Source organism: Nyctereutes procyonoides, unplaced genomic scaffold (assembly GCF_905146905.1).
Source record: "Nyctereutes procyonoides isolate TBG_1078 unplaced genomic scaffold, NYPRO_anot_genome, whole genome shotgun sequence".
Taxonomy (NCBI): Eukaryota; Metazoa; Chordata; class Mammalia; order Carnivora; family Canidae; genus Nyctereutes; species Nyctereutes procyonoides.
In genome coordinates, this window is record NW_026575044.1 from 10,842,209 (window position 1) to 10,866,052 (window position 23,844).

Consider the following 23,844-nt stretch of genomic DNA (forward strand, 5'->3'; position numbering starts at 1 on the left):
ATTGAAGTAAACTAAAAGATTCAGAGAAGAAGAACTTGGAGCTCCTCTCAGAAATCGAACAACTGATAAAGGACACTGAAGAGCTTAGATCTGAAAAGGGTATGAGAATGTGTTTTGCATCAATCAGGGCTTATTCTTTTGTGAATACATGTTATTACCCGAGAACCCACATGTGTAGGTCAGAGAATTGTTTACACGAAGCACGCTGGCTGGCACTCACTGCTGGATGTATATCCACATAGGTGATGCACACATTCGCTGGATTGGTCTCTGAGTCATTTTGTCATACTTAATATGCATTGTTTAAAGGTTTCATAATAACAGAAGAATTCATTTTGCCACAAATTGGGACTGTTTTTTCAATGTCATGGACTATTCCACAAATAAGATTTTTGTGATTGGGAAAAAAACAAACTTATTTTTATAGTATACTTTATACTCTCTTCAAATGTTGTAGGATTCACTTCCAGAGTAGTTGAGGAAATAATGTATGAAGTAACTAAAGATTGATCTAATCCTGTTTTAAAAGGGAATTCAGTGATGAACTGTTTTGGTACTTAATTGTTTTCTTCCAAGTTTCATTCTTAAACTTCCTGCCCTGCAGGATTTCTCAGGATTTATTCCCATTTTCTTAAAAGCATTACCTGAGCATGCTTCCATTAATGTGAAAAGTAACTCAGAGTATGTGGCGGCCATTACAGAAACTTCTTTTAAACTTTCTTTCCATAATGTGGGCATTAAGAATGTGAAGATTTAATTTAAAAAAATGTGGAGTGTTATTTTCTCAATGAAGGGATCTCTTTTATGCAGTTATTAGAAATTCATTGTCCTGGGTGCCTGGGTGGCTCAGTCAGTTGAGCATCCACCTCTTGATCTCAGGGTCGTGAGTTCAAGCCCTGCATTGGGCTCCACTGTGGACATGGAGCCTACTTTAAGGAGAGAGAGAGAGAGAAGAAAGAAGGGAGAAAAGGAGGGAGGAACGGAGGAAAGAGTTCACTGTCCTGACAACATCAGTATTCCTGACCAAATAGTGAACTAATTAATGGCTTTATGTTACACTTATGTGATGTGATGCTTCCCCATAATTTCTCAGTCCTGTAACACACAGTGATGTAAAGCTGGTTGAGTTTCTGTTTCCATGTGAGAGGGTATCACATAAAGGAATTGACATGGGGAAAAGAAAACATTGAAAGTACTAGATGTTCAAACAATTTTTTTTTGTTGATTGAATTTCCTGGTGAACAAGAAAGGAAGGTGAATTAGGATTTCACATTAAATTGAAAATCAAGCAGACTTTTCAGATGGGAAGAGTGGAAAGCTGCATTATTTAGTGAGTAAAGGAAGAAGAATGTATAAGATTTGGAGGGCAGGCATCTCCAGAGGCAGTTTATGTAGAAGAGACATCAGTGCAGTGTGACTGTAACATACCATGTCACTGACTGACCCCATCCTTTGTAGAATATATCTAAATGTGCAAAAGAAATGTTTATCACATTGCTTTATGACAGCATGTGAACTTATAGCTTTTATTTGGATTTTGAACATTGGAGAGTCATGAAATTTCACTTCATATTGTAATGTACTGTATATACTACTTAATAGTAAAATGTAATATATAATGAGGGCGGGGATCCCTGGGTGGCTCAGCGGTTTGGCGCCTGCCTTTGGCCCAGGGCGTGATCCTGGAGTTCCGGGATCGAGTCCCACGTCGGGCTCCCGACATGGAGCCTGCTTCTCCCTCCTCCTGTGTCTCTGCCCTGCCCCCATGTCTATCATAAATAAATAAATAAATCTTAAAAAAAAAATGAGGGCAAGAATTTTTTTCTGCTATGCTTACTAATGTGTCCTGGTATCTAGACAAGGTTTGGCATATAATAGACTCTCAATAAATATTTATTGCCTGGATGAATTTCTGAACATAGCCCCTCATCTGGCATCCATGGTGTGTTATTAGAGAGTAGGATGAAAGCCACACAAAATAGTTGATGTCACTTCCTAAGGATATAGAAATCGAAAATATGTGCTTGGTTGTTTTCTGCTCTTTCCTTTCTAGTATTTATCATTGCATATACATTTTAAGAATTATTTTGGAAACCTTACATTTAAAGTTAATACCATAGCCAACAAATATGCTTTAACTTTTAAAACTTCATCTGAGGAAAAACTAGGGTATAAGTTATTTACTCTGTCAATTAAAGCAGTGCCTGAAATCAGATTAAGGTCTTAACAAAAGTTTTTTTCTTTTTTCTTTTTTTTAAAGATTTTTATTTTTTAATTTATTCATGAGAGACAGATAGAGGGAGAGAGAGGCAGAGACACAGGCAGAGGGAGAAGCAGGCTCCATGCAAGGAGCCTGACGTGGGACTTGATCCTGGGTCTCCAGGATCAGGCCCTGGGCTGAAGGTGGTGCTAAACCGCTGAGCCACCTGGGCTGCCCAACAAAAGTTTTTTCATAACTAAATATATTTGTTTTATCACTAGATAATTATAAGAGATTTTTTATATTAGTGTGTACTATAAGTTTGGTAAGAGTTTTTCAAAACAGAAACCTTGTTTGGTGATAAATTAGCTTAGAAAAGTCAGATATAACTCTATTTTTAAAATTCTTTCAAATCTACAAAGATTTAATGTTTTTCTTACGATGTGCTGTATGGAAAAGAAAGAAATTCAGGAACTCAAGTCAGGAAACAAGTATGTCATGGAGACTACTATAACTGCTAAGTGATATTCCAAGAATCACTAACATAATTTTTTAAATATGTAGAGTTAATAATATTGATCAGCTTTACAATGTGGTAGTTTGTGAACAGCTCTTAGCAGATTCAGACAGGAAAGGTTATCCATGAAAATTAGTTTAAATTGTTCTAGTTTTAAAAAAAAGTTGCTGCTGTCTTCTAGGTATAGAGCACCAAGACTCACAGCATTCTTTCTTGGCATTTTTGAATACGCCTACCGATGCTCTGGATCAATTTGAAGTAAGTACTAAACTTTTCAAGTATTCCCTGTAGTCCATTTAGAATTCACTTTGTGATTTAAAATTCATTTTCGAGGAAACTTTTATTGCTTCCCACATAAAAGGACTTAAAATCTTATATAAACAATAACATATAAGGAAAAGAGTATGTTCTGCATTCTTTTGGAAACTATAATCACATTTGTATTTAAGAAAAATCTAAGAAAGGTCTAAATATGAGACTCATAAGATTTAAAAGAAATTTCGTCTCCTCCCCTGAGAAACAGTAAATGCAGAGCAAATCTGAAATAATTTTGACACTTTAATCTCCCAAATATAGAGCCACAATAAAAAAAAAAAAGTAAAAAAGGTCAAAGCTCATAATAGGGAAATGCTGGTTCAAGCTCCAAATCAATTCAGTTGTTTTAGAAGTTTACAATAGGAATAGTTTTTGTAAAAAGCATTACATAGAGGATATTAGGCAATGTATTCCATAATAATGAAATAGTGACTCTATGACTATCATTCTTTGGTGCTCAAGTTCTTTGCTGGTAAAAAAAAACAAATTTTATGATATAAAGTATATTTTTGTCTCAGAAAATTTAAGTTCCTGATTCTATCTCTATTAAATAATTATAAGTCTCTGTGCAGAGCACTGTTCTAGTTGCTGGAGATAACAGTAGTGACCACATTCACCAAGTCCTGTTCTCAGAGAGGTTACATTCCAGTGGGAACAGCTAGAGGTGGAGAGATTCTGCTGCTCACTTTTAATTGTTACCCTTCTAAAGTGCTTCATTTAATTTGATTATTAATGATTTGCCATGCGCTTCATTTTATTACATTTTGAGCACAGTATATGCATTGTATTTCATTCCTTTGGGAAAGAGAAAAAGAACCACGCTTTAAAAAGTAATTAATGGATTTCTGAGTTTTTTGAGAAACAATGCCAATGACTGCTTTCCTCATTTATTTATTTGAATTAATGTCATTTGCCTTTCAATTGTTTTTACAAAATTTTTATTTATTATTCTTATTAAATTGCTTCATCCATATTTTCTATTTTTTATTGCTGTATTCGTTAAATAGGATTCCTTTTCTTCTTCCTCATCTTCACTGATTGATTTTTTGGATGACGTAAGTCTTTGATTTTCAAACCAATGCACCCTTCAGTAAAAGACATCAGTGGATTGAATTGAAGAATTTTGCCTAGTAATGCAGTCAGTTTTAGAACTATCACACCTGGTAATTTATTTGAGACAAAATTTGCTTCTTACCTGAAATATAATGAAGAGTTTATTAAACATCAGAAAATTAAATGTACTTTAAAAAATGCTTTGGCCATCAGAGAATCTGTATTTCCTTTCATTGCAACAATTCTGAAGACTGGAATGCTTACTTGATTATTGTCACTATATATATACATATACATATATATATACATATATATATATATATAAATGCTCATTTTTATTTTTCATGGTGATTTCTATTTCACATTCCCATTTCTGGCACTTTGCTATTTAATTTATCTGTTAGTCAGAAGTAAACTTTTGGTGGTAAAATTTTTAAAGTGACATGTTTTATTAAATCTTTCAGTTGCTTTTACTGTAACATGATTGAGTACAAATCCATTTTTAATGCTGAGAGAATTTCTCTTCTAATGTGGAAAGTGATTTTTGTTAATATTTGTGCTACAGGCACTATAAATTGACTGCACTACCATTTTCTCTTCTAAGTTAATTCTATCAATTTGATAATTGAGAAATCCCTAATGTATATTGTTTATTCTCTTTACTGAAATACCAAATGTATGCATTTTCTCTCCTTGTCATGTCGAACACTTAATCTCTCTAGAAACCGGAAAATAAAATGAATTCAAATGCAAATGTTCTACATAGCAACAGTTTTTAAACCAGAGAAATTTTTATATGTCTTATTTTTTGTGTTGTGTTAAATATAGTTCTTATATTTGGAAAAATATTTCGCATAATTTTCCTCTAAAGAAAGCTCTTGATCTAGATTTTTAAAAACTTTTAAGTGGTTTTTTTCTGTCTTTGAAATATTATACCCAAGTGTACTACTTTCCATTCTGAATGGAAACTATTTCATTATTCTTAAGACAGTTCTAGTTAATTCTACAGTGCAATAAAAAGAGAACTTTCTTGAGGTACAAAAATATTTCATGTTATGATCCACTGTATGTTTCACTGTACTAAATATTCAGTATAGCACATCCATAGAAACACTATTCACATGAGAGGGAATGGGAAGAAAATTTGATTAAAATATTTTATTGTTCCTTTCCCTAGAAAACCATTTCCATTTTTTTTCCTAACAAACTCCTCTGTACATCCCCTTTCTTCCCACAAAAAAGTTCTGAATGTAAAACCGAGAAGTCATGTGTATTTTGACAGATAGGTTTGTTCTGCTCAGCACAATGTTTGCAAGAATACATGCTGTCCCATGCCTGCCTTGTCTCTGCTCTCCCCACCGCCACCCAGCTGTAGCATAGAAGCTTCCAGAGTCCTCTGGGAGAACCCCTTCTTATCCTTCATCCACTAGCACTGAGCCTATAGGACTGAATTTTAAACCAGCATGAAGGAACTCCTCTCATAAAGTGAAAAGGTGTTGGGTTCACACAGGGTGAAGCTTTACGCATCAGGCTCCAGCTCCTAAAAAGCCTAAAATGTTTTCCCCTCATTTGCTTCCTGAATTCTCTTCTTACTGGTTAAGCACATAAGGGGACTTGAATTCTGCCTTTACCACTTTCTGGATGTATGACCGGGAGCAAGTCATTCAGCCTTTCCTGTTAGGTAAACCCCAGCTTGCTTCTCAGAAGAATGGGAGTAATAGTAGGGTACTGGCTAAGCAGTGATTTGAGAATTTAAAGGAACAAGATGTGGAAAGTCCTCGGGAACACTGGTGACTGTGTCCTTACTTGGAATGGGGCCATTCACCCCTCCTTCCTGTGTTCCCTTTTGCTCCCTTCCTTGTCTAAGAATCCAGTGTGGCTTCCTTGGCCTTCGGCTCCCTTTCCGTCCCCAAACCCCCGCACTAGTCTGAGTCACTGCACTCCCTGCACCCCGAATTGTTCAGCCACACGACCACCATATTTGATTTTCACATGTCAAGGAGAAGGCCAGCAGTGAGCTCCCATTTAAAATATATATGTATATATTGTATTCTTAATATATATATATTCTTAATATATATATAATATATTCGTATTTTATGGTGTTAACCTCTGTTTATCGTTGATGACTATCACCACTCTTCCCAGAGTTACCATTCATTTCATCCTCAAGGCCAGAGTAGAATGATGATGTTTTGAAAAAATGATATTTGATCCTTGGCGTGCTTATGTTCCGCATCTGGTTTACTTGGTATGGAGCTAAACTTCTGTTTAGGAGTAGGATAGGACAGGATAAATCTTGATTGTTCTTTGTACCAAAACTAGTGAGGTGTTGTGCATGACCGCCCCCTGTAGTAAGTGGACTCTGACCCTTTAACTAGCGCATATAACACATCCTCTGGTCATTCTTTGCTCATTTCTATCTTGTAGAAATAGAAGAGAAGTAGATTACATTGAAGACCTAGAATTTGAATTGCATCTGGAAATGAGGGGTTCTCTGGTATCCATATCATTGATCTTCCCTGTCTGCTCCCCGTGGCCTAGTGACCTCATAGGAACATACCACCAGTACCTCCTCTCCTCCAAAATTATCCCTTATTTTTTCCCTTAGTGCTCCCTTAATCGGCCTTTAACACAGTAATTCTTTTCACATAACATAGTGCACAGAATCACTCTCATGCCACAGCTTTTCCTCAGTGTGCTTTGCCTGTTAGCTCAAAATTCAAGTGAATGCCAGAATTTCTGGCAATATGGGAACACATTTGGAGCTGAGCTTTCCTTTTAAGTTGCATAGTTTAGACAGCTCTTTCTCTGAGTCGAGTGTCTAATAAGAGCAGTCTTGACAGGAGAGCAGTGTGTATGACAAAGGTCCCATCCTTCCCCCGACTCAGGTGAAGCAGAAGATATTCCCAACACCCTGCTTCTGTAATTCAGGACAGCTCAGGTGGTTGGGCTTTTCTGCATGTAGAGTCATAGACTTCTGAAAGAGAAAAGAACTGGAGAAAATATTCAGTCCAGTGGTTGTGACCGTTGCTGATCACAGCATTCTCCCACTAAGAAACTGGATCATTTGCTCCCCCACTAGTAAAGTTGTATGACTCTCAGTCTTTGGAGGAAGAGGGAAGTGGTGGCAAGAGGATTATGGCTGACACTGTTTAGGGTAGATAAAAGGGGGTTTTAGCTCATGGTAAAAGAAACTGACGTTACTCTGAACACTTTGTCTCTTGGATCAGGCATTCCCATGTGCGGTGAGACACCAGTGACAGAGTAGAATAGATTCCAGGGTCCTTCTGCTACAGAAATCATTTCCTCTTGACCTTGTCTTTTCTCTCAGCCTCACACACCCTAGACTGCCTGGGGGTGGCTCCGTGTCAGGCCCAGCACCAAAGAGGATGAGGGGCAGGTGGAGCTCACCAGCTCGGTCTCTCTCCCTTCTGTTCCCTGCATTCCAGTGGCAAGTCCAGGCACAATTAGACCAAGCTTACAAACTTCCCATCCTGTTCAGTTCATTTTCTTCTTTTTAGTTGAACCCGCAAAATACTCGGCTTGCCTGTATTAAAGGTCCTACTAATTACAGTTGTATAAATGAACTACTTGTTCTTTATATTTGGTACACATATTGTCATTTATTAAATCTGTGCCAGGTAAGTTTTGAGTTTTATTTAAATGACAGTTCTATACACTTCATTTAGGCCAAATTCACAAAAAATGCAAATTGCCCTCTTACCTGGCAAATGAGGGTACCAACTTGCTTTTGGAGGCTGTCTTCCTAATCTAGCATACTAAGGAAATAGTAAACCCAGGAATTAAAGGTGTGAATGAAAAGGTCAGACATCAAGGAATAGGCTTAGTCCCAGTAGTCCAATTGTCTGGTCCTCCTAATACTGCTTTCTTGTATCCTGGCATATTACAAGCAGCAAATAGTCTGAGAGTATTGGCAAGCTGATTTCTGTGCCTCATTTTGGCCTCCTAATAAAATCTTGTTAAGATGTCCTAAAATATTTAATTTCAGTCCTGGCTCTTAGGTTCCTTCATTCATCTCTTGGCTTTTAGCATTCTCTCTCCTTCTGGCTTCTTTCATATTCTGTCCTAACCCATCACAGAAATCTGAGGCTTGGAAGCCTTGTGTAGCTATATCTAGGGAGATCTGACCATATGTAAAAATCAAAGGAAGACAGAATTTTAAAACATGGATTAAAAAGATCTTTTAATCCTATGACCCAAACCAGGCCTAAATCCTTCTGAGAAATTATGGCATTCCTGATATTTCCTCATTCAATGCTTTTTAAAAAAATCTTCCATCCACATATTAAATACAACCCAACTTGAAACTCTCACATTTTAGAAGGTTGTTGTATCCTTCTCTAATTTAGGCAGTATTATATATTATTTTATATATATGTTTTGTATGGTATATTGTAAATTATATCCTAATATATTTAGACAATCTAGAGGGAAAAAACCATGACTACCTAGTCTTTTACTCTTCAGTATCTTATTTAAAAAGACCTTTTTAACTGAATCTTAAGATCTATTTTCCAAATTATGTGTCTGTAAGATAAATTACTTCTTTCGGTTTCTGCCTTGCTTCCATAATCAGTCTGAAATTTATGGTGGCAATTTATACACCATATATAAAATGCATAGTTTTAAATGGTCTGTGAAAACAGTATACTGCTTCCCAGTGTATGCTGTGAGACCAGTTTCACACCGTGGTTGTAGGTGAGTGTGTATAAGAGAAAGTGTGTGCAATGTGTGTTCTCCAATTATATTATCGGGAAATAGTCTAATTTCCCCTTCTCTATTGAAAATATAAAAATAGCTATTTGATTTCTAGGTAGACGCTCTAGAAAGAACATTGTCACTATGGTAACTTAATACCGTTATTAGCTTTATACTGTGCCAGTTTAGACACTGTGTTGTCTTTCATATACAAAGATGGTTTTGAGAGACATGTCGACATGTTTTTAGGATAGTGGTAATATATTTACTTTGAGCTAGTCATGCTTTTTTTCATGATTTCAGCATACTCCCAAATCTGTTCTAGAAGTGTAGAGATACCCAGTAAGTAAAAGCTTCTCTGTGTTAAACATTTTAGCACTTTCTACACATGCAGTACCATACTTTGCACAATGGTAGCTGCTAAGATAAATCAGAAGAAGTAGGCGTCAAAATGATTATCTTACCGTTAGAGAAAAAAATCGATAGTTATATTCTGTGCCATGTAGAAAGTAATGGGAAATATTTAGGTTCAGTATTGAGGAGTGTCAGAAGGATTCATTCAGTATTTATTAAGGATTTTTACATTTACAGGCCCTATGATAAGCATATTCTAGATCCTTAAGGATCTGAGTCTGATGGAAAAACCATACATGTAAATAAATAATTATAACACAATTGGGAGAAGCACACTAATAAAAGGTATGGTCTGTGTATCATGGGAGTATAAAGCAGAGCTATCTGACTGAACGAAACGCCTGCAGGAAGCCTTTCTGAAAGAGCCAGTGTCTGAGCGGGGTCTTTACACATGGACGGGTGTAGTCCACAGAGCAAGAGCAGCTGTGAAAGAGGAGTGTGCACTAGGCGGGCTGGGCATGGTTAGGGAGGGTAGTTCTACATAAGCAATGAGGATGACCAAAGAAACAAAAGCCTGCTGAGGAATCTGCAGGCCTTCTAATCCTGATTTGCCATGAACACTTTGGCACATTGTGGTCAGGTCATGCTCCCTCCGCCTAGAAAGAAATAAAATTTCCTATTGTACAAATAACACTGAACATCTGGAAGGATGTTTGTCATGCTTCAAGTTTTCTCTGAAATTTGTGGCTCCTGTAGACTCAGTTGATAAAATCCATCCTCTAGTCCCCCTACAAATCTTGTACATGCCACCACCACCACCCTCTACCTGGAAAACTATGCAGCTCACCTCTGTCCCAGCATTCATCACACTGTTGACGGCATGGTGTCTTCCACACCAGTCTGTGAATAGTATGCCTTCTGTGTCTTCTAAAAACCTGACGTAGTGCAAACCCTCAGTAAACAAATGTTAGGTTCAGTTGCCTATAGGGAATTGCCCAAGGCAGATACAGTTTATTTGTGTAAAACTCTGCTGTTCATACATCACCAAGTTCCAGAGACTTGGAAGATTTTTCAGTACAATTAATTATGAACTGCTTGTTACTGCTGTTTTACCCTAATTACTTAATCTTTAACGTCAGAAAGGTGAAGGTCCCTCTTGACTTAAGCCTGATGTCTAATCAGGTTGAACAGTATTGGTGAAGTGACTTCTTGATTTAATTCATTATCAGTAATTCTGAAGGCCTAATTAAACTTTTATACTTTAAAAGAAGCATCTTTGAAAAGAGTAAGACCTTGGTAGATAAAAGATTAAAGTATTTTATTAAATGCTACCCGACACTAAATCAGAATTATTTGAATCCTTTCTTTTTTCATGTTTCCAGTCGCTACTGCCAACCTTTACAGAGAAGAAATTATCCATCACTTGATGGAGTGTTATTCTGTGGGTCACTGTTTGTGCAGGGTCTAGTGAAAGCTTGTCATCATAGGCCAAGTCTGAGCAACTGTTTCTTTACTGTCCTGCCCTCCAGTTTTTCCTGAAAATACATGTACTTTCAACGTATCGCAAAATATGTCTTTATGTGTATGTTGATATACTTTGTCTGTTAATACAGCGGTAGCCATCGAGAGTCATGTGTGAGTATTTGTAACATGTAGTATTCTCCTTTCTTTGTTGAAGCGCTCTCCGTCCTGTACTCCAGCTAGCAAAGGCAGACGTGTAAGAGACTACTACACTGTGTGTCCCCACCCCATGCCCTCCACCCTGTCTCTTACCTTTCTTGCCTGTGGTTGCAGAACACGCTAACGTCTCCGTGATGTACTATTACCTTTACTGCATGCTGTGTGCTGCTGCTCCTGCTATTGCTACTCTGCCTTTCTGCATTTTCTTTTTTTCTTTTTCTTTTTCTTTTCTTTATTTCTTTCTTTCTTTTTTTTTTTTTTTCTTTTTGTGGCTTTGGCCGTAGAGCTTTAGGAATGTTCATATAAATTTCAGTAACCGAACTGGTAAAATGGTAAGGTATCTTTTAAATTTTTATTAGGGGTAAAATGTGATCCTAACATATGCTTTGCAAATTGATCACATGCAGAGTTAATGACTTTCTAAATATGAATATAGTATAAGCAAATATGTAGAGATTTCCTACAGATCTTAATTATTTTGGGAAAAAAAGCCTTGATGATTCATATTATTCAGAGTTCAAAAGAATTTGGGACAAGTTATAGATTTTATTGACTATAATTTTATGTAAAATCTCTGCAGAAATCTTGATAGATTATTTAATGTAGTTCAAAGGAATATCCCTAAATTTATTTATAGATTTAAGGCAATAATATTAATAATAAATTGTTTATATTCTAAGATACCAAGATTTTTAAAATATCATGACATTCTTTCTGTATGAATTGATAACAAACTATAAGCATCATCCTATGCTAAGGCTAGCTCAGTGTTTCTCAATATTAAATGGGCTAGCCACTACCTCTATCCTGCAAGATTCTGTTATGCCCCAGAATGGGGCATGTGTTTGTAGAAAGATCTCAAATTTTCCTAAACCAACGTCCACCCCAACATCAATATATACAACATACACGCTCCCTAGTTGAGAAGCATGGACTAGCTGGTTTTGTTTGCTCTGGTTTTCACACACCATGTTAAATAGTAGCATTAAAAGGAACACCTGTGGTAGATACAAGCTTTGAAACTTTCAAAAAATAAAAAAAATAAAAGAAACTTTCACCTGTCAGCTTCATAATCATTGGTATTGATCAACACCTTAAATCCAGAATTCTTGAGAATTCTGTAAACTCTGGTTTACAAAGAGCATGGGGAGTAGTAGGGTCACCCACTGCTTCCTGGTGCTCTTTCAGATGTCATGATGCATTGATGGCAAAATAAATATGATTAACCCTTACATAGCACATATTTCCAAACTACTGTTCAATAGTGAATAAGCAGATCAGATACCAGTGGTGTGGCAGATGGAAACTATGACTTCAACTAATATCTCATTGATTGATAAAGTTTCTGAAAAGATTGCCGTTCAACTGATTTTTTTTAATGATTTTGACATTTAGAGAGTTAAAACCTTTGGGTGCTTGGATTTATCAAATTAATCTGAGTATGTGTTAAGTATATCATATAACCTCTAGAAAGGAAGATCAAAATGTTATATGCCCAATTCTATTAGGTTCAAATCATCAGACTGAACTGAATTTTTAACTAGTTTCTTTTTAAGAAATATTGTTATAATTCAGAGAGATTTTATTTTTCTGGTTACATATAGATTAGTTATATCTCACTTCCTTGCAGATTTCTAGGGGCTTTGGCCTCCTAGAGCCCTTCTGTGAATCTTAATATAAGGAGAAATTTTTGAGGGAAAGAGCTATTATAAGGTTCCTACTATTTAGTCTGTATCTTCATTCTGTAGGGTATGAATAAGCCATACTTAACTAGAGCCTATTGATGCAAAACCTATTGGTTTTTTTTTAATACAGCTGTGATAGGCTTAATAATCTTCTTTCCAGGCTTTCTTCAATTTTTTCTTAGTTATATATCTGAAAAAGTTTAAAAACCACCTCTGAAAAGTGATATCTCTGAAGGAGTTGAGTGAAAAATCATCAAGTATTCAGCAGATGCAGAGAAGCATCTCAGTGGCAATAGTGAGGCACCTCAGTGGTCCTGAGAGATGGCAGTGTGTTACAGTAGGACACAGATGGCTACCATTGCTAACAGTGGTCTAGAATCCAACAGTGACATATGATTGTGTAATATACAGTGTTTTCAGATGAGCAATAGGTAATAGTTAAAATTCTTTAAGTGACTCTTATGTATCATATAAATGAGGTATCACTATTTAGGGTTTGCTATATTTTTATTTCCAGTCTGCTATAAGGTTCCATTTACATACTTAATAAGTGGCATTATTCAATTAGGCATAGCACAAGTAAGGTTTGTTACTAATATTATTATTAATGACTGAATATAAGTGGTTATGGAAGGGTCCACAGTGTTCTCATTAATAGTGAGACACATTGAATGTTTCATTTTAGATTATTCCTTTAGAGTGGAACAGAGATTATAAATAGCTAACATGTAGCTTAACTTTTGTTTTCCAAGAACATTTGTAAATTCTACAGAATAGATACTCAAATAGATCTATTGAAAGTAAGGAGAATTTTCTTAAAGAGTAGCAAGTTACATTATTTGTAATTAGTAAGATTGTACTTACTAGTTGTAGTCTTCAGTGGTTTATTATTAGGATGATAAAAAGATTTGCTGTTTTCCAAATGATAAGGTATTTCCATAATACTGTTTTCTTATCATAAGCGCAATTAACAAAAAATTAAAAAATTATATCAGTGAAAGTTTGAGGTTATAAAGTGTTTTTGAATACAAAAAATTGGATTACTTGCCACTTTGTATCCAAAATACTTCCGGCTAAAGTTAATTGATGATAATTATATTTTTTCTGTTTTATATTTACAAATACAAGACAACATGTTAGATGTAAGCTTTTTAAAAAAATCTATATCTAATCTGTATCAAATCTTGGTATCTTTTATTTTAAAACCAGGTTTCTTATGAGTGTTTTGCTTCTTGTATTTGTTCAAATCTCTAATTATTTTTGAAGTAGAAAAGGCCCATTGATACACATTCAAGATGAGTTGTCTTAGTTGTTTTTATTATTTATCAGAACACCATACTGCATAATTTGAGAAGTTCACCTAAAAATCATACCTAATCCTAGGGGGAAAGAAAACTTTTCTATTTTACTGAACTACCCTAAAACTACATTTTGTAAATCACTTGATAGGGAAATCCTAATAGATTCAGGAAGCCTTATAGACTTTTTACATGACAATGTTAGGCATTGTGGATGATACTGCTGATAACTCAGTTTATTTTTTTTCTTTTCTTTTTTTTTCCCAAACAGTAGAGCAGTAGGTAAAAAACCACATTGGAGGAAGTAGGTGTTTCTAATGCCTTGAAGTAGGCTTACTCAGGAAAAAAGAATTAACCGAAAAAATAGAAAAAAATCACATCTACATAAAAATATTCCCCATCTTTCTCAATAGAGTGCAGCTTAGAAATACTGAGGGGGGGCACTTGACGGGATGAGCACTGGGTGTTATTCTGTATGTTGGCAAATTGAACACCAATAAAAAATAAATTTATTTTAAAAAAAAAAGAAATATTGAGTGAATTGCTTATACTGTTCAGTTAAGATTTTTTTCCAAGATCTTCCTCCAAATACTATTAGAATGTCCTGTCCAGTTAGTATTACATATTGCTTTCCACTATTTTTTCCTTATCATTCTTTCTACAACCATAAACGCAGTTACTGAATTGTGATATCTCTACTATTGATGTATATCATATTTATCAGCTTTTCCTGCTATTGATGTATATCATATTTATCAGCTTTTCCTGCATTACTAATTCAAGTCATTGCTTACATGTAATGCTATACAAGTTTTCAAAACACAAAGAATTTCACTTTCATGATTTAAGTGTACTATTGTTGATTGTATTATAACCATGATAAAGGTTCAGAAGGTAAACATAATTGATGTGCTACTAATCAGTTGCTTTGCTGCCATGTTATATCTGCATCATTGCCAATTAATTATTAAATTAATTTTAGGCTGTTTGCAAGGTCTGGCTTATAGTTATTGAGTATTCCGAAAGTTCAGTAAAATTAATTGCTTTTTAGTGGAAGAATAAGTTCTTAATTATAAATGTATCAGTAAGCATATAATTATAGATAAAATTAATAACATCTTTAAAAACCAGTCCTGTTGGTGATAATTAACACTTTGATATAGAAAATATGTAAGTGGTATTACATTTTTCTTATTCTTCCTGTTAAACCTCTTTTGAGATATTGTTTATACTTGCAGTAATCAATAAAGGAAATGAAATGTGTAAATCTCTTAATTTAACAGGTATTAGCTGCTAATAGCTTTTAGAAGATATGGGGAAAAATTTTTTTAGTCTGATATTCAAAACATTATTGCCAAGAGTTTTGTTTTTTTTTTTTTTTAAGAATTTATTTATTTATTCATGAAAGACACAGAGAGAGTGAGAGAGAGGCAGAGACAGAGGCAGAGGGAGAAGCAGGCTCCATGCAGGGAGCCCGATGTGGGACTCCATCCCAGGTCGCCAGGATCAGGCCCTGGGCTGAAGGCGGCGCTAAACCGCTGAGCCACCGGGCTTCCCTATTGCCAAGAGTTTTATTCATCTTTTTTTTTAATAAATTAATTTTTTATTGGTGTTCAATTTACCAACATACAGAATAACACCCAGTGCTCATCCCGTCAAGTGCCCCCCTCAGTGCCCGTCACCCATTAATCCCTACCCCCCGCCCTCCTCCCCTTCCAGCACCCCTAGTTCGTTTCCCAGAGTTAGGAGTCTTTATGTTCTGTCTCCCTTTCTGATATTTCATCTTTACCAAACTTTGTTCCTTGTCTTTCTAAGAAACATACTTTTGAAAAATAAAGTGGTAATTTTTTAACTTCACTTATACATTAAGTGAAAAAAAATCCATAATTGGGTTTTTTTTAAAATCAGAGTATCATTGTAAATGGCATAGTTCAGCTTTTTAAATATACTCAATGTCATCTCAAAATATTACTTAAATATTTTTACTTATTTTTAATTAGTTTTAACAAAAACTACCTGATTTTGTTTAATCTCTGGAATTTGTTTTAAGAGCATATAGTTCCAAAATGCTAGTATGCTAATTTTCCTTATTCTCTTTTATTAGGTTGATATTGGGTTAGTTTTTAAATCTAAATGTTTCCTCTTTTGAATAACCAGGTTTATTTACTTCATGCAACTAAGAAAATAATTTCAAAATCTATTTTCATTCTTGTTGTTTTCTTCTTTATTTATAAATAAAAACTTGTTAGGAGGAAAAGATTTTTTATAAATGGCAATAATTCTAAAGAAGGGCCAAGAGGTATGTATTTAAAGCCTTGAGAGTTCTTAAGAGTCATTAACTTCTGTAATCAAGGATTAATAAACTTTGATGATATATTTTTCCCTTTGTTCAATATCACCCTGTCATCATGTCACATTTTCATGGGGTCATAAAACATGATGATAAATGTTTTAAGGACCAACTATGGAGTGGGGATGGGAAGTGGGATTGGTTTTTAGGTGTGATGATTTTTGTGAGTAAACCTTTCACCAGGGCACATACTGACAAAATGTCTTAAGGCGGTGTGTTCTAATTTCAGCACAAGAAAGTGTAAGTAATAAAACTGCCTGCTCAATTCTGGGCAGCACATATTCACAGGGCTCAAAGAGCAGACCTGCTTTAAATTGTCAGCCAGTACTACTGAAAGCAGCGAGCTCCTGCCTTTCTCATTTTTGAAGTAGTTTTAAAGTAATTGGATTCAGAGGTAGAAAAGCCACTATTAGCTATTCAGTCCCATTCATAGCATTATCCTGTGCACAGGAACGTCTGCTTTTATGTCTTTCACTCAAATTGTGGGCTAATATAATAAAGGCTTTGGAGTGACAGGTCAGAAATTTAAATTTTATTTAAAATGACCCATTTTTTGCACTTAGTAAATCCCCTACTTGGACACTTCTTAAATACTTTATGAGCTACTTAACTTGATTATTTGAGGTCATTTTAAATTCTTATTAATGTAAGATGCATCCGTACTGCTTTGCTTATCAATTCCATGTTAACTGAACCCCCTGCCCCATGGTTCTTATTCAGCTTGCAATTTCTGTAATCTCATGAAAACTAGAAGGAGGAGATGGTTAGGAAGTAGGATCTTTCTGGCCTTATTTCCAGCCCAGATTTATATTCCATATTAATAATTAAAAGGAGTACCTTCTCCATGACTGTCCCTGAGTGAAATTGTGAATTGGGCAAAACATGTCTAAGAGTCTTATTTTCTTCTTTCTTTTACTCTCCTATTCCTGGTGGAAGTTCAGTCAGGAAAAGAGACAGTGTAACTCATTCTGCATGACTGTTCAGTTGCTCTGAGTACCTTTACCGTGGAGATGCTTCTGTACCACAAAAAGAATACTGAACTTGAGGTACTAGTTTTATGAAATAAGCCACATTGCACACTTCAGAGCCGATGTACAGCTGGTATGCCTCAGTTCCCCATTTTTAAAACATGGGAATACTTCCTTAGCTGATGGTACATAGCTGTGGCTGCAAGTTCCTTAGATGTTCTCCCTAGGACGCCTCTTCTCCCCCACTTCTCCTGAGTGCAGGAACTCAAGATACAAGGCCTGGTTGGGAACCATGTGAGTTATCCCCACAAAAATCTTGCTGTGTGGTTTGCCAGAAAATCTGCCTGCCTGCCTGTGCCCAGTAGAGGACTCCTGCAGTGTTAGCCAGCCCACTAGCCAGTCCCTAAAAGAATAACCATAATAATAATAATAAAGGAAAAGAGAAAATATTTTAAGTACATGTTTAAAATCCTGAAGCTGATTGTTCTTTTTACTGAATTGTAACTTCTGGTCTTTCTGTACAGCACAGTTGAAACAAATTTCTCCAGCCTCTTTTCCAGCTTGCTTTCATTGCCTTTCATTTCAAAAATGCAGTCCTGGTAATTTTGAAAATTGCCAAGCTGAATATATCATCCATCAGTATGCTCCATAAGATCTTGAATGCTAAATTTTAACCCCAAGCATTTTGAGTTTCTAAAAACACTTGGTTAAAAGGCTGCAACTGAATTTAAGTGCTGGTATTTCCCCTGCTGCAGAATAAAAGGGCAGTGTTGTCCCCAATGACAAACACAAAGCTGATAAATTAGTTTCCTTTACAATCAAGTAATGCCTGGTAGACGACCCGATTTCCTTCTTATGAAGGACAAAATTATCTCTGATCTGCAGCACATACTCTGTTAAGTACTCTGCACTTAGTTCACATGTATTTCACTTGCAGAATACAAGTCAAGAACATATAGTAGAGACCAGTGCCCAAAGCAGGAGGCAGGCAGTGAAGATGGGAGCATTTTATTAACTGTTGCTATCTTTATCTTTGTTTACATTAGAACTAGAGGTTATGCTTTTGTGTAATGACAGATCTTGAAGGCGAATATTCAAACTGAGGTTCGTTTTCCTCTTCTCAAGAAATGTTATCATGATGATGCCTTACAGAAATTTGCTAAGAGCTGCACATTGTTTGAAAGTGATTTCTTGGGTTTTTGTTTTTCCTGACTTATCTTCCTAGACCGACCCCGTTGAGAGCACATATGTACGGAATCCGAACGTCAAGGTTAACGTCCAGTCAAGGTCCACATCTCCTTCTACATCTAGTGAAGCTGAGCCACTTAAGGTGCCTCACTGGAGCAGTCATGCTCCTCAACTTTTCACTTGTGTCAGAAAAGAGGAAATTGCAAAAAACAAGTGAAATCTGACTCTTCTTTTAATCAAATATATTATGTAATAAGTCACAGTATGTTGGAGATCATTGCATTTCACTGATAATGTAAATAGGACTGTAAAACAAAAATAGAAAATCACCCCTCAGATTCAACCTAAAATAAACAATATTTACTTAATTTAAAGGTAATCTTAATATTAAGTAGAGAACTGTGGATCAGAGGGCAGAGTTATCTACATTCTAGAATTGTCAGATACAAACCTGGTAGGCACATGGCAGTGTCAGGTGTCATTCTCCTATTTTAATTCATCTCAGAAGTCTAATAAGACATATGTAACTGTTACTTAGTACAGCTTAAAATTAAAATTGCCACTGCTGGTCACTGAATAGTTTATTCTAACTGTTCAGTCAGATGGCATTCAACCATGTCATGTCTTGTAATAGTACAAAAAACCAGTGTTGTTTTGCACCTCACGTCAGTCAGTGGTTTCAAACAGCCAGTCAGCCTGTTTTCTCAACAGAGGTCATTTCCTCAATGAGTCAGAAGAATGTGTCATGCCTCCTGCCTCAAGATGCAATTTAGATTCTTCACTCAGCTTGCAGTTCTGACATAGCCCCTTTGTTTCCCATATTATCTCTAGAGCTGTGTCTAGCATTCCAAGAGAAGCAGATAGTTCACTTTGGAAAGCTATCTGAAGTGAAGTGTGATTTGTAGTTAGATTCTGACTTGACTTTTTTCCAACCCTATGATAGACTACCTTAAGACAGGTTAAGCTGATGAGTCTCTGCTTTTTTTAAATCATTGTTTTAATATTTTGAATTTATACATTTTAAATGCTGAACTATTTCAAGCACACAGAGAATAATAAACACATGTAACCACCATCCACAGATTGAACAGATGTGAACATTTTGCCCTGTTCTTTTCAACTGTTTTCAAAGAAAAAATATTCCACACAATTGAAACACCCTTCCCTATACTATTCCCCTCTCTCCTTTCTCAGACATATCTAAAGACCTTAAAATTGATGTGCATTCTCTTCCTTGGTTTTACATTTCACTTTATTTGCATCCATAAACGATATATGAGAACATTTGTTTTATATTTATGTTTTATGCAAACATACATCTGTATCTCTCTGTAACTCCTTTCATTCAGCATTATGCTTTTGAGCTTTACTCATGCAGATACATGTCCATTTAGTTCATTATTATAACTGTTATGTATTTCATTGTATGAATACAATATAACCATTTATGCATTCTCCTATTGCTAGATATTTAGATTGTTTCCAATTTCTGTTATTACAATCAGTGCTGATGTGAACATCCTAGTAACTGTCTGCTTTTGCAAATGTGCAGTTTGTTTAGTGTATATACTTGAAAGCTGAATTATTGGGTTGTGTGGTATACGCATTTTCAACTTTAACTAGATTTTGCCAAATTATTTTCTACAGTGGTTGGACCAATTTTCACTTGCACCGACAATGTGTGAGAGTTCCCCATTTTCCCACATCCTTACCAACCCTTGGTACTGTTAGACATTAACTATTGCCAACTTGATGGGTATGGAGTGGCATTTTTTAAATTTGCATTTCTCTGATCTCAACTGTTAATTCAGCATCTTTTTATATGTTTATTGATCAGTGGTGGTTTGCCTGTTTATATCTTTCATCTGTTGTTCTATTGAATTATTTTTCCTATTCTTTTGTAAGTGTTCTTTACATAATCTGGATACTAATCCTTAGCTGGCTCTGTGCACTGCAAATATTTTCTTCCAGTCTGTGGCTTATTTTAAATTTTTATTTGGTATCTTTTCATCTTGCAACATTATTTATTTTAAAGTAGGCTTACATATATTATTAATCTTTTCCTTTATGACTTCTATTTTTTATATCTTTCTAAAGCAGTTCTTCCCTATGCGGCATTTAAAATTTTTCTTCCATACTTTTTTTCTAAAAGCTTAAAAACTTTCATTTTACATGTTTATGACCTTAACTGAAATTTATTGTTACATATTATGTGAAATGGGGTTCTACATCTATTTTTCTCATATGAACAACCAACTCTACTACATTTCCCCCCATTTATTTATAAACCACTCTCTGCTTTATATATATGGGTCTGTTTGGGAGTTCTTTATTCTCTTCTGTTCTCTGTATCCCTGCATCAATATCACATTGTCTTAATTACTGTGACCCTAAAATACTTCATCTGGTATGATTAGCCACTCCCACCCACCTTGTTTTTCCTTTTCTTTTTGACCCTTTAGTTTTACATTTGACTTTTAGGATCAGTTTGTCAAGTTCCATGTGGAGCTTTTGATTGGAATTGCATTAAACTTACAGATTTATCTGAGGAGAATTGACATCTTTGTGATTGGGTCTTTCCATCTATGAACATGGTATACATATCAGTTAGATTTTCTTTTATATCCTTCAGTAAAGTTTTGTTATTTTCTTTATGAATTTACCTCATATTGCTTGTTACATTTGTTCCTAGGTACCTTAAAGTTTTTGTTGCTACAGTGAATGGGATCTTTTCCAAATATACATTCTTATGGTCTTTGTGAACTCTGTTGATCTTGTATCCAGCACCCTTACTTCACTCCTTTTTATTCTAAGCTTCTTTTAGACTTTCTGGGTAAATTATAATGTCATTTTTGTTTCCTATTTTTTTTATTAACTTTTGTGTAGGTTTTCACTGTTCCTCTCTTTTATCTTTCATGTTTACCTATTGAAACATTAATTTGTAAATTTGGTTCAAAGCTTTTTCAAGCTATTTAAAAGTAAATTTAAATTAGAACTAAACTCACAATTAAGCAGAAAACTCTGAGAGGTTCCATTCTAAGGTTATAGGGCAGTATAGTATAAAATACTCTGTTTTTATAATAACAAAGGCAAAGAGTCATCTATTTTTTAATATTTTAAACTATAACTTTATTCAAAGCTAGCCTTTTCCTTTTGTTTGCTTGCTTAGCATTCTAAAATGAAGTAATTCTTTATGCCTTTTTTTTTAATACTTTGCTAAATAAGTGCTGTCTCTTTTCCAGTAAAATCACTGGTTCCTTTCATTAAAAGTAATATTGTACATTAATATTTTATAAAGATAATTCTTTTAACTTTTAAATATGTATATTAAGTTCTGAATTCCAATAATATTAAATACTCTAACTCCCTTCTTTGGAAATTGATTTCTGCACAAAATCCCACTAATCAGTCTCTCTTTCTCTCTCTCCACATGCATACACAAACACAACTCCACTGAATTGTGTTCCACATATGCAACATACATTCTGTATATAGAAGTTAGAGTTAAGAGAATCTTCTAAGTATTTGGTTATAAATCATGCTTTTAAAAAATCAGATACTTTTAAGAATGTGAGACATTTTAAGATGAACTTGAAGATTAATATCCTCATTTTTATGTAGGCAATGTGCTGTGACATTTGTTCTCTTCTGTGAATTCTCTTTTCTGAATCATTTCTTTTTAAATTTCCAGACCAATATTTTTTTGCTAATTGAAGAACTATTTCATTTGTAGACATTGCAGGCTGAAATTTAAATTATCAACACTATGAGAATTTTAGTGTTAAATAAATATCATTGAGATATTTTTTGCCTTATTGATGTTGCTTGGCTTTATTTACTTTGATTTATTTTTAGTGATGTTTGAAACAGATGGAATACTTCATGACATTTATTTCCTTTTTTGCTCCTGAATTCAGATTGTAGACAGTACTCCTCTTCCAGCTCACACACCAACCTTAAGGAAAAAGGGATGTCCTGGTTCAACTGGCTTTCCAGCTAAGGTACTCAATCTATATACTTCTGAAAAAAAATTCTATAATGGATTTCTTCTGCTTTTTGTATTTGCTGTGATTTATGCAATTTTTCTCAAAATTACAAACATAAAAGCTTGGAAAGAAAATAAATTTTATGTGACTGGAAATAACCACCACTAAGAAAGGTAGGAAGAGTGTTGTAAAGTTTGTTCCATTTAGTTTTTCTTCCATCTTTTTTCAATTTTTTAATAATTTTAATCAAAATGAAAAATTATAAAAGTTGAAGATTAGAGGGCTATCTTGAAATGGATAGTTTGGTTTGGTTGGTTTTATTTATTAGTGAAAAGCCTACAAGTTGGGAGTTTTCTGCCCTTTTTTATAATTTCTGAGTTTTTGAAAGATTACTATTTTTGAAGTATATTCTCCTTTTACTTTATGCTCTCAATGTTTTTTCAGATCCATTTTAGGCACTAACAAATTGAAGGAGAAATAAAATGATTGATAAACCAATTTTTTCAAAATTCCATATAATTTTTCATCAATTGTTCTCATTTTAAAATGTAAAACATGAAATACACAGTGAAAGAATATGCAACTTGAATCTACCATAAGCACAGCACTAGCTTGCACTCAATGCACTTTTGATTCAGGAGAAAGACTGCAGATCTGCAAAGTTCAGAAGAATGCTGGGTTTGTGTTTTGCTAGTTCTTTGGGATTATACTTTTATTTTTGTATCTACAGGAAAATAGCCTTGACATTATTCTAGAACTATTTAAATAAATATTTATGGGATTAAACATTTTAGAAGATCTCTAAATTATCAATAAAAAATAATATAAAGAGCAACTTGATAATTATATCTACAATTTACTGAATAGGACTATTCTCCAGGCATTATCTACCTACTATATCATTATTTCTATCACTAGTATTTCTATCACATATCTAAAAGTTTCTAATTCGGTTCTTACTACAGCATTTGAAGATATCTAATATGTTTCCATAGAGCAGAAAACTAAGGCTTTGAGAAATTAAGTTTCCAAATATCATAGAAATAGTAAGCTACATGTCAATATTTGCATGTTGAAAGTTAAAGTTTCTATTATTAAAGTTAGATATACAATTAACAAATAAAATTAGTACATAATTGCACCATAATTTGAGAAGGTTTGGGGTTTAGAAAACACAGATTGGCATTACTTAGTATCTGGCATAGTTAGTACATGTATATAGTGCAATACTATATTGCAATTCCATTTTCCAATAAATGGAAATTTAGAATGAATGGAAACTATTGCTTCTATTCTTGCTTTCTTTGTTGTGGTCTCCTTGTTTCCATCTTCCTAAATTCAGTATTTTGAAGTCTGTTATTGTAAGGAGTAGTGCTTAGAGAATGCATTGTAAAAAATAAAAAAGACATTAAGTTGAGGCCACTCAGAAGAATCTAAGATCAAAGTTGACAACTGAGAAAGAGAAACATTTAGTGAAAAATTCAGGTGAATTATTTTTTCATTCTATTCAACATAACTATGACTGAAG

At 34.6% G+C, this 23,844-nt stretch overlaps 1 protein-coding gene across 10 annotated transcripts in view; it reads left to right on the forward strand.

Moving 5' to 3' along the window:
• CDC42BPA (CDC42 binding protein kinase alpha) overlaps positions 1–23,844 on the forward strand; it is a 327,675-nt gene that overhangs the window by 256,568 nt on the left and 47,263 nt on the right. For 4 of the 10 annotated variants that reach the window (XM_055323630.1, XM_055323631.1, XM_055323634.1 and 1 more), the window contains 4 exons: positions 8–99; positions 2,899–2,975; positions 18,368–18,472; positions 22,248–22,331. In XM_055323630.1, coding sequence (XP_055179605.1) covers positions 8–99; positions 2,899–2,975; positions 18,368–18,472; positions 22,248–22,331 — 358 coding nt within the window. Of the gene's footprint in view, positions 1–7; positions 100–2,898; positions 2,976–4,039; positions 4,088–10,839; positions 10,879–18,367; positions 18,473–22,247; positions 22,332–23,844 lie in introns of all 10 variants that reach the window. The other 6 variants (XM_055323633.1, XM_055323636.1, XM_055323637.1 and 3 more) reach the window with 4 other exon arrangements.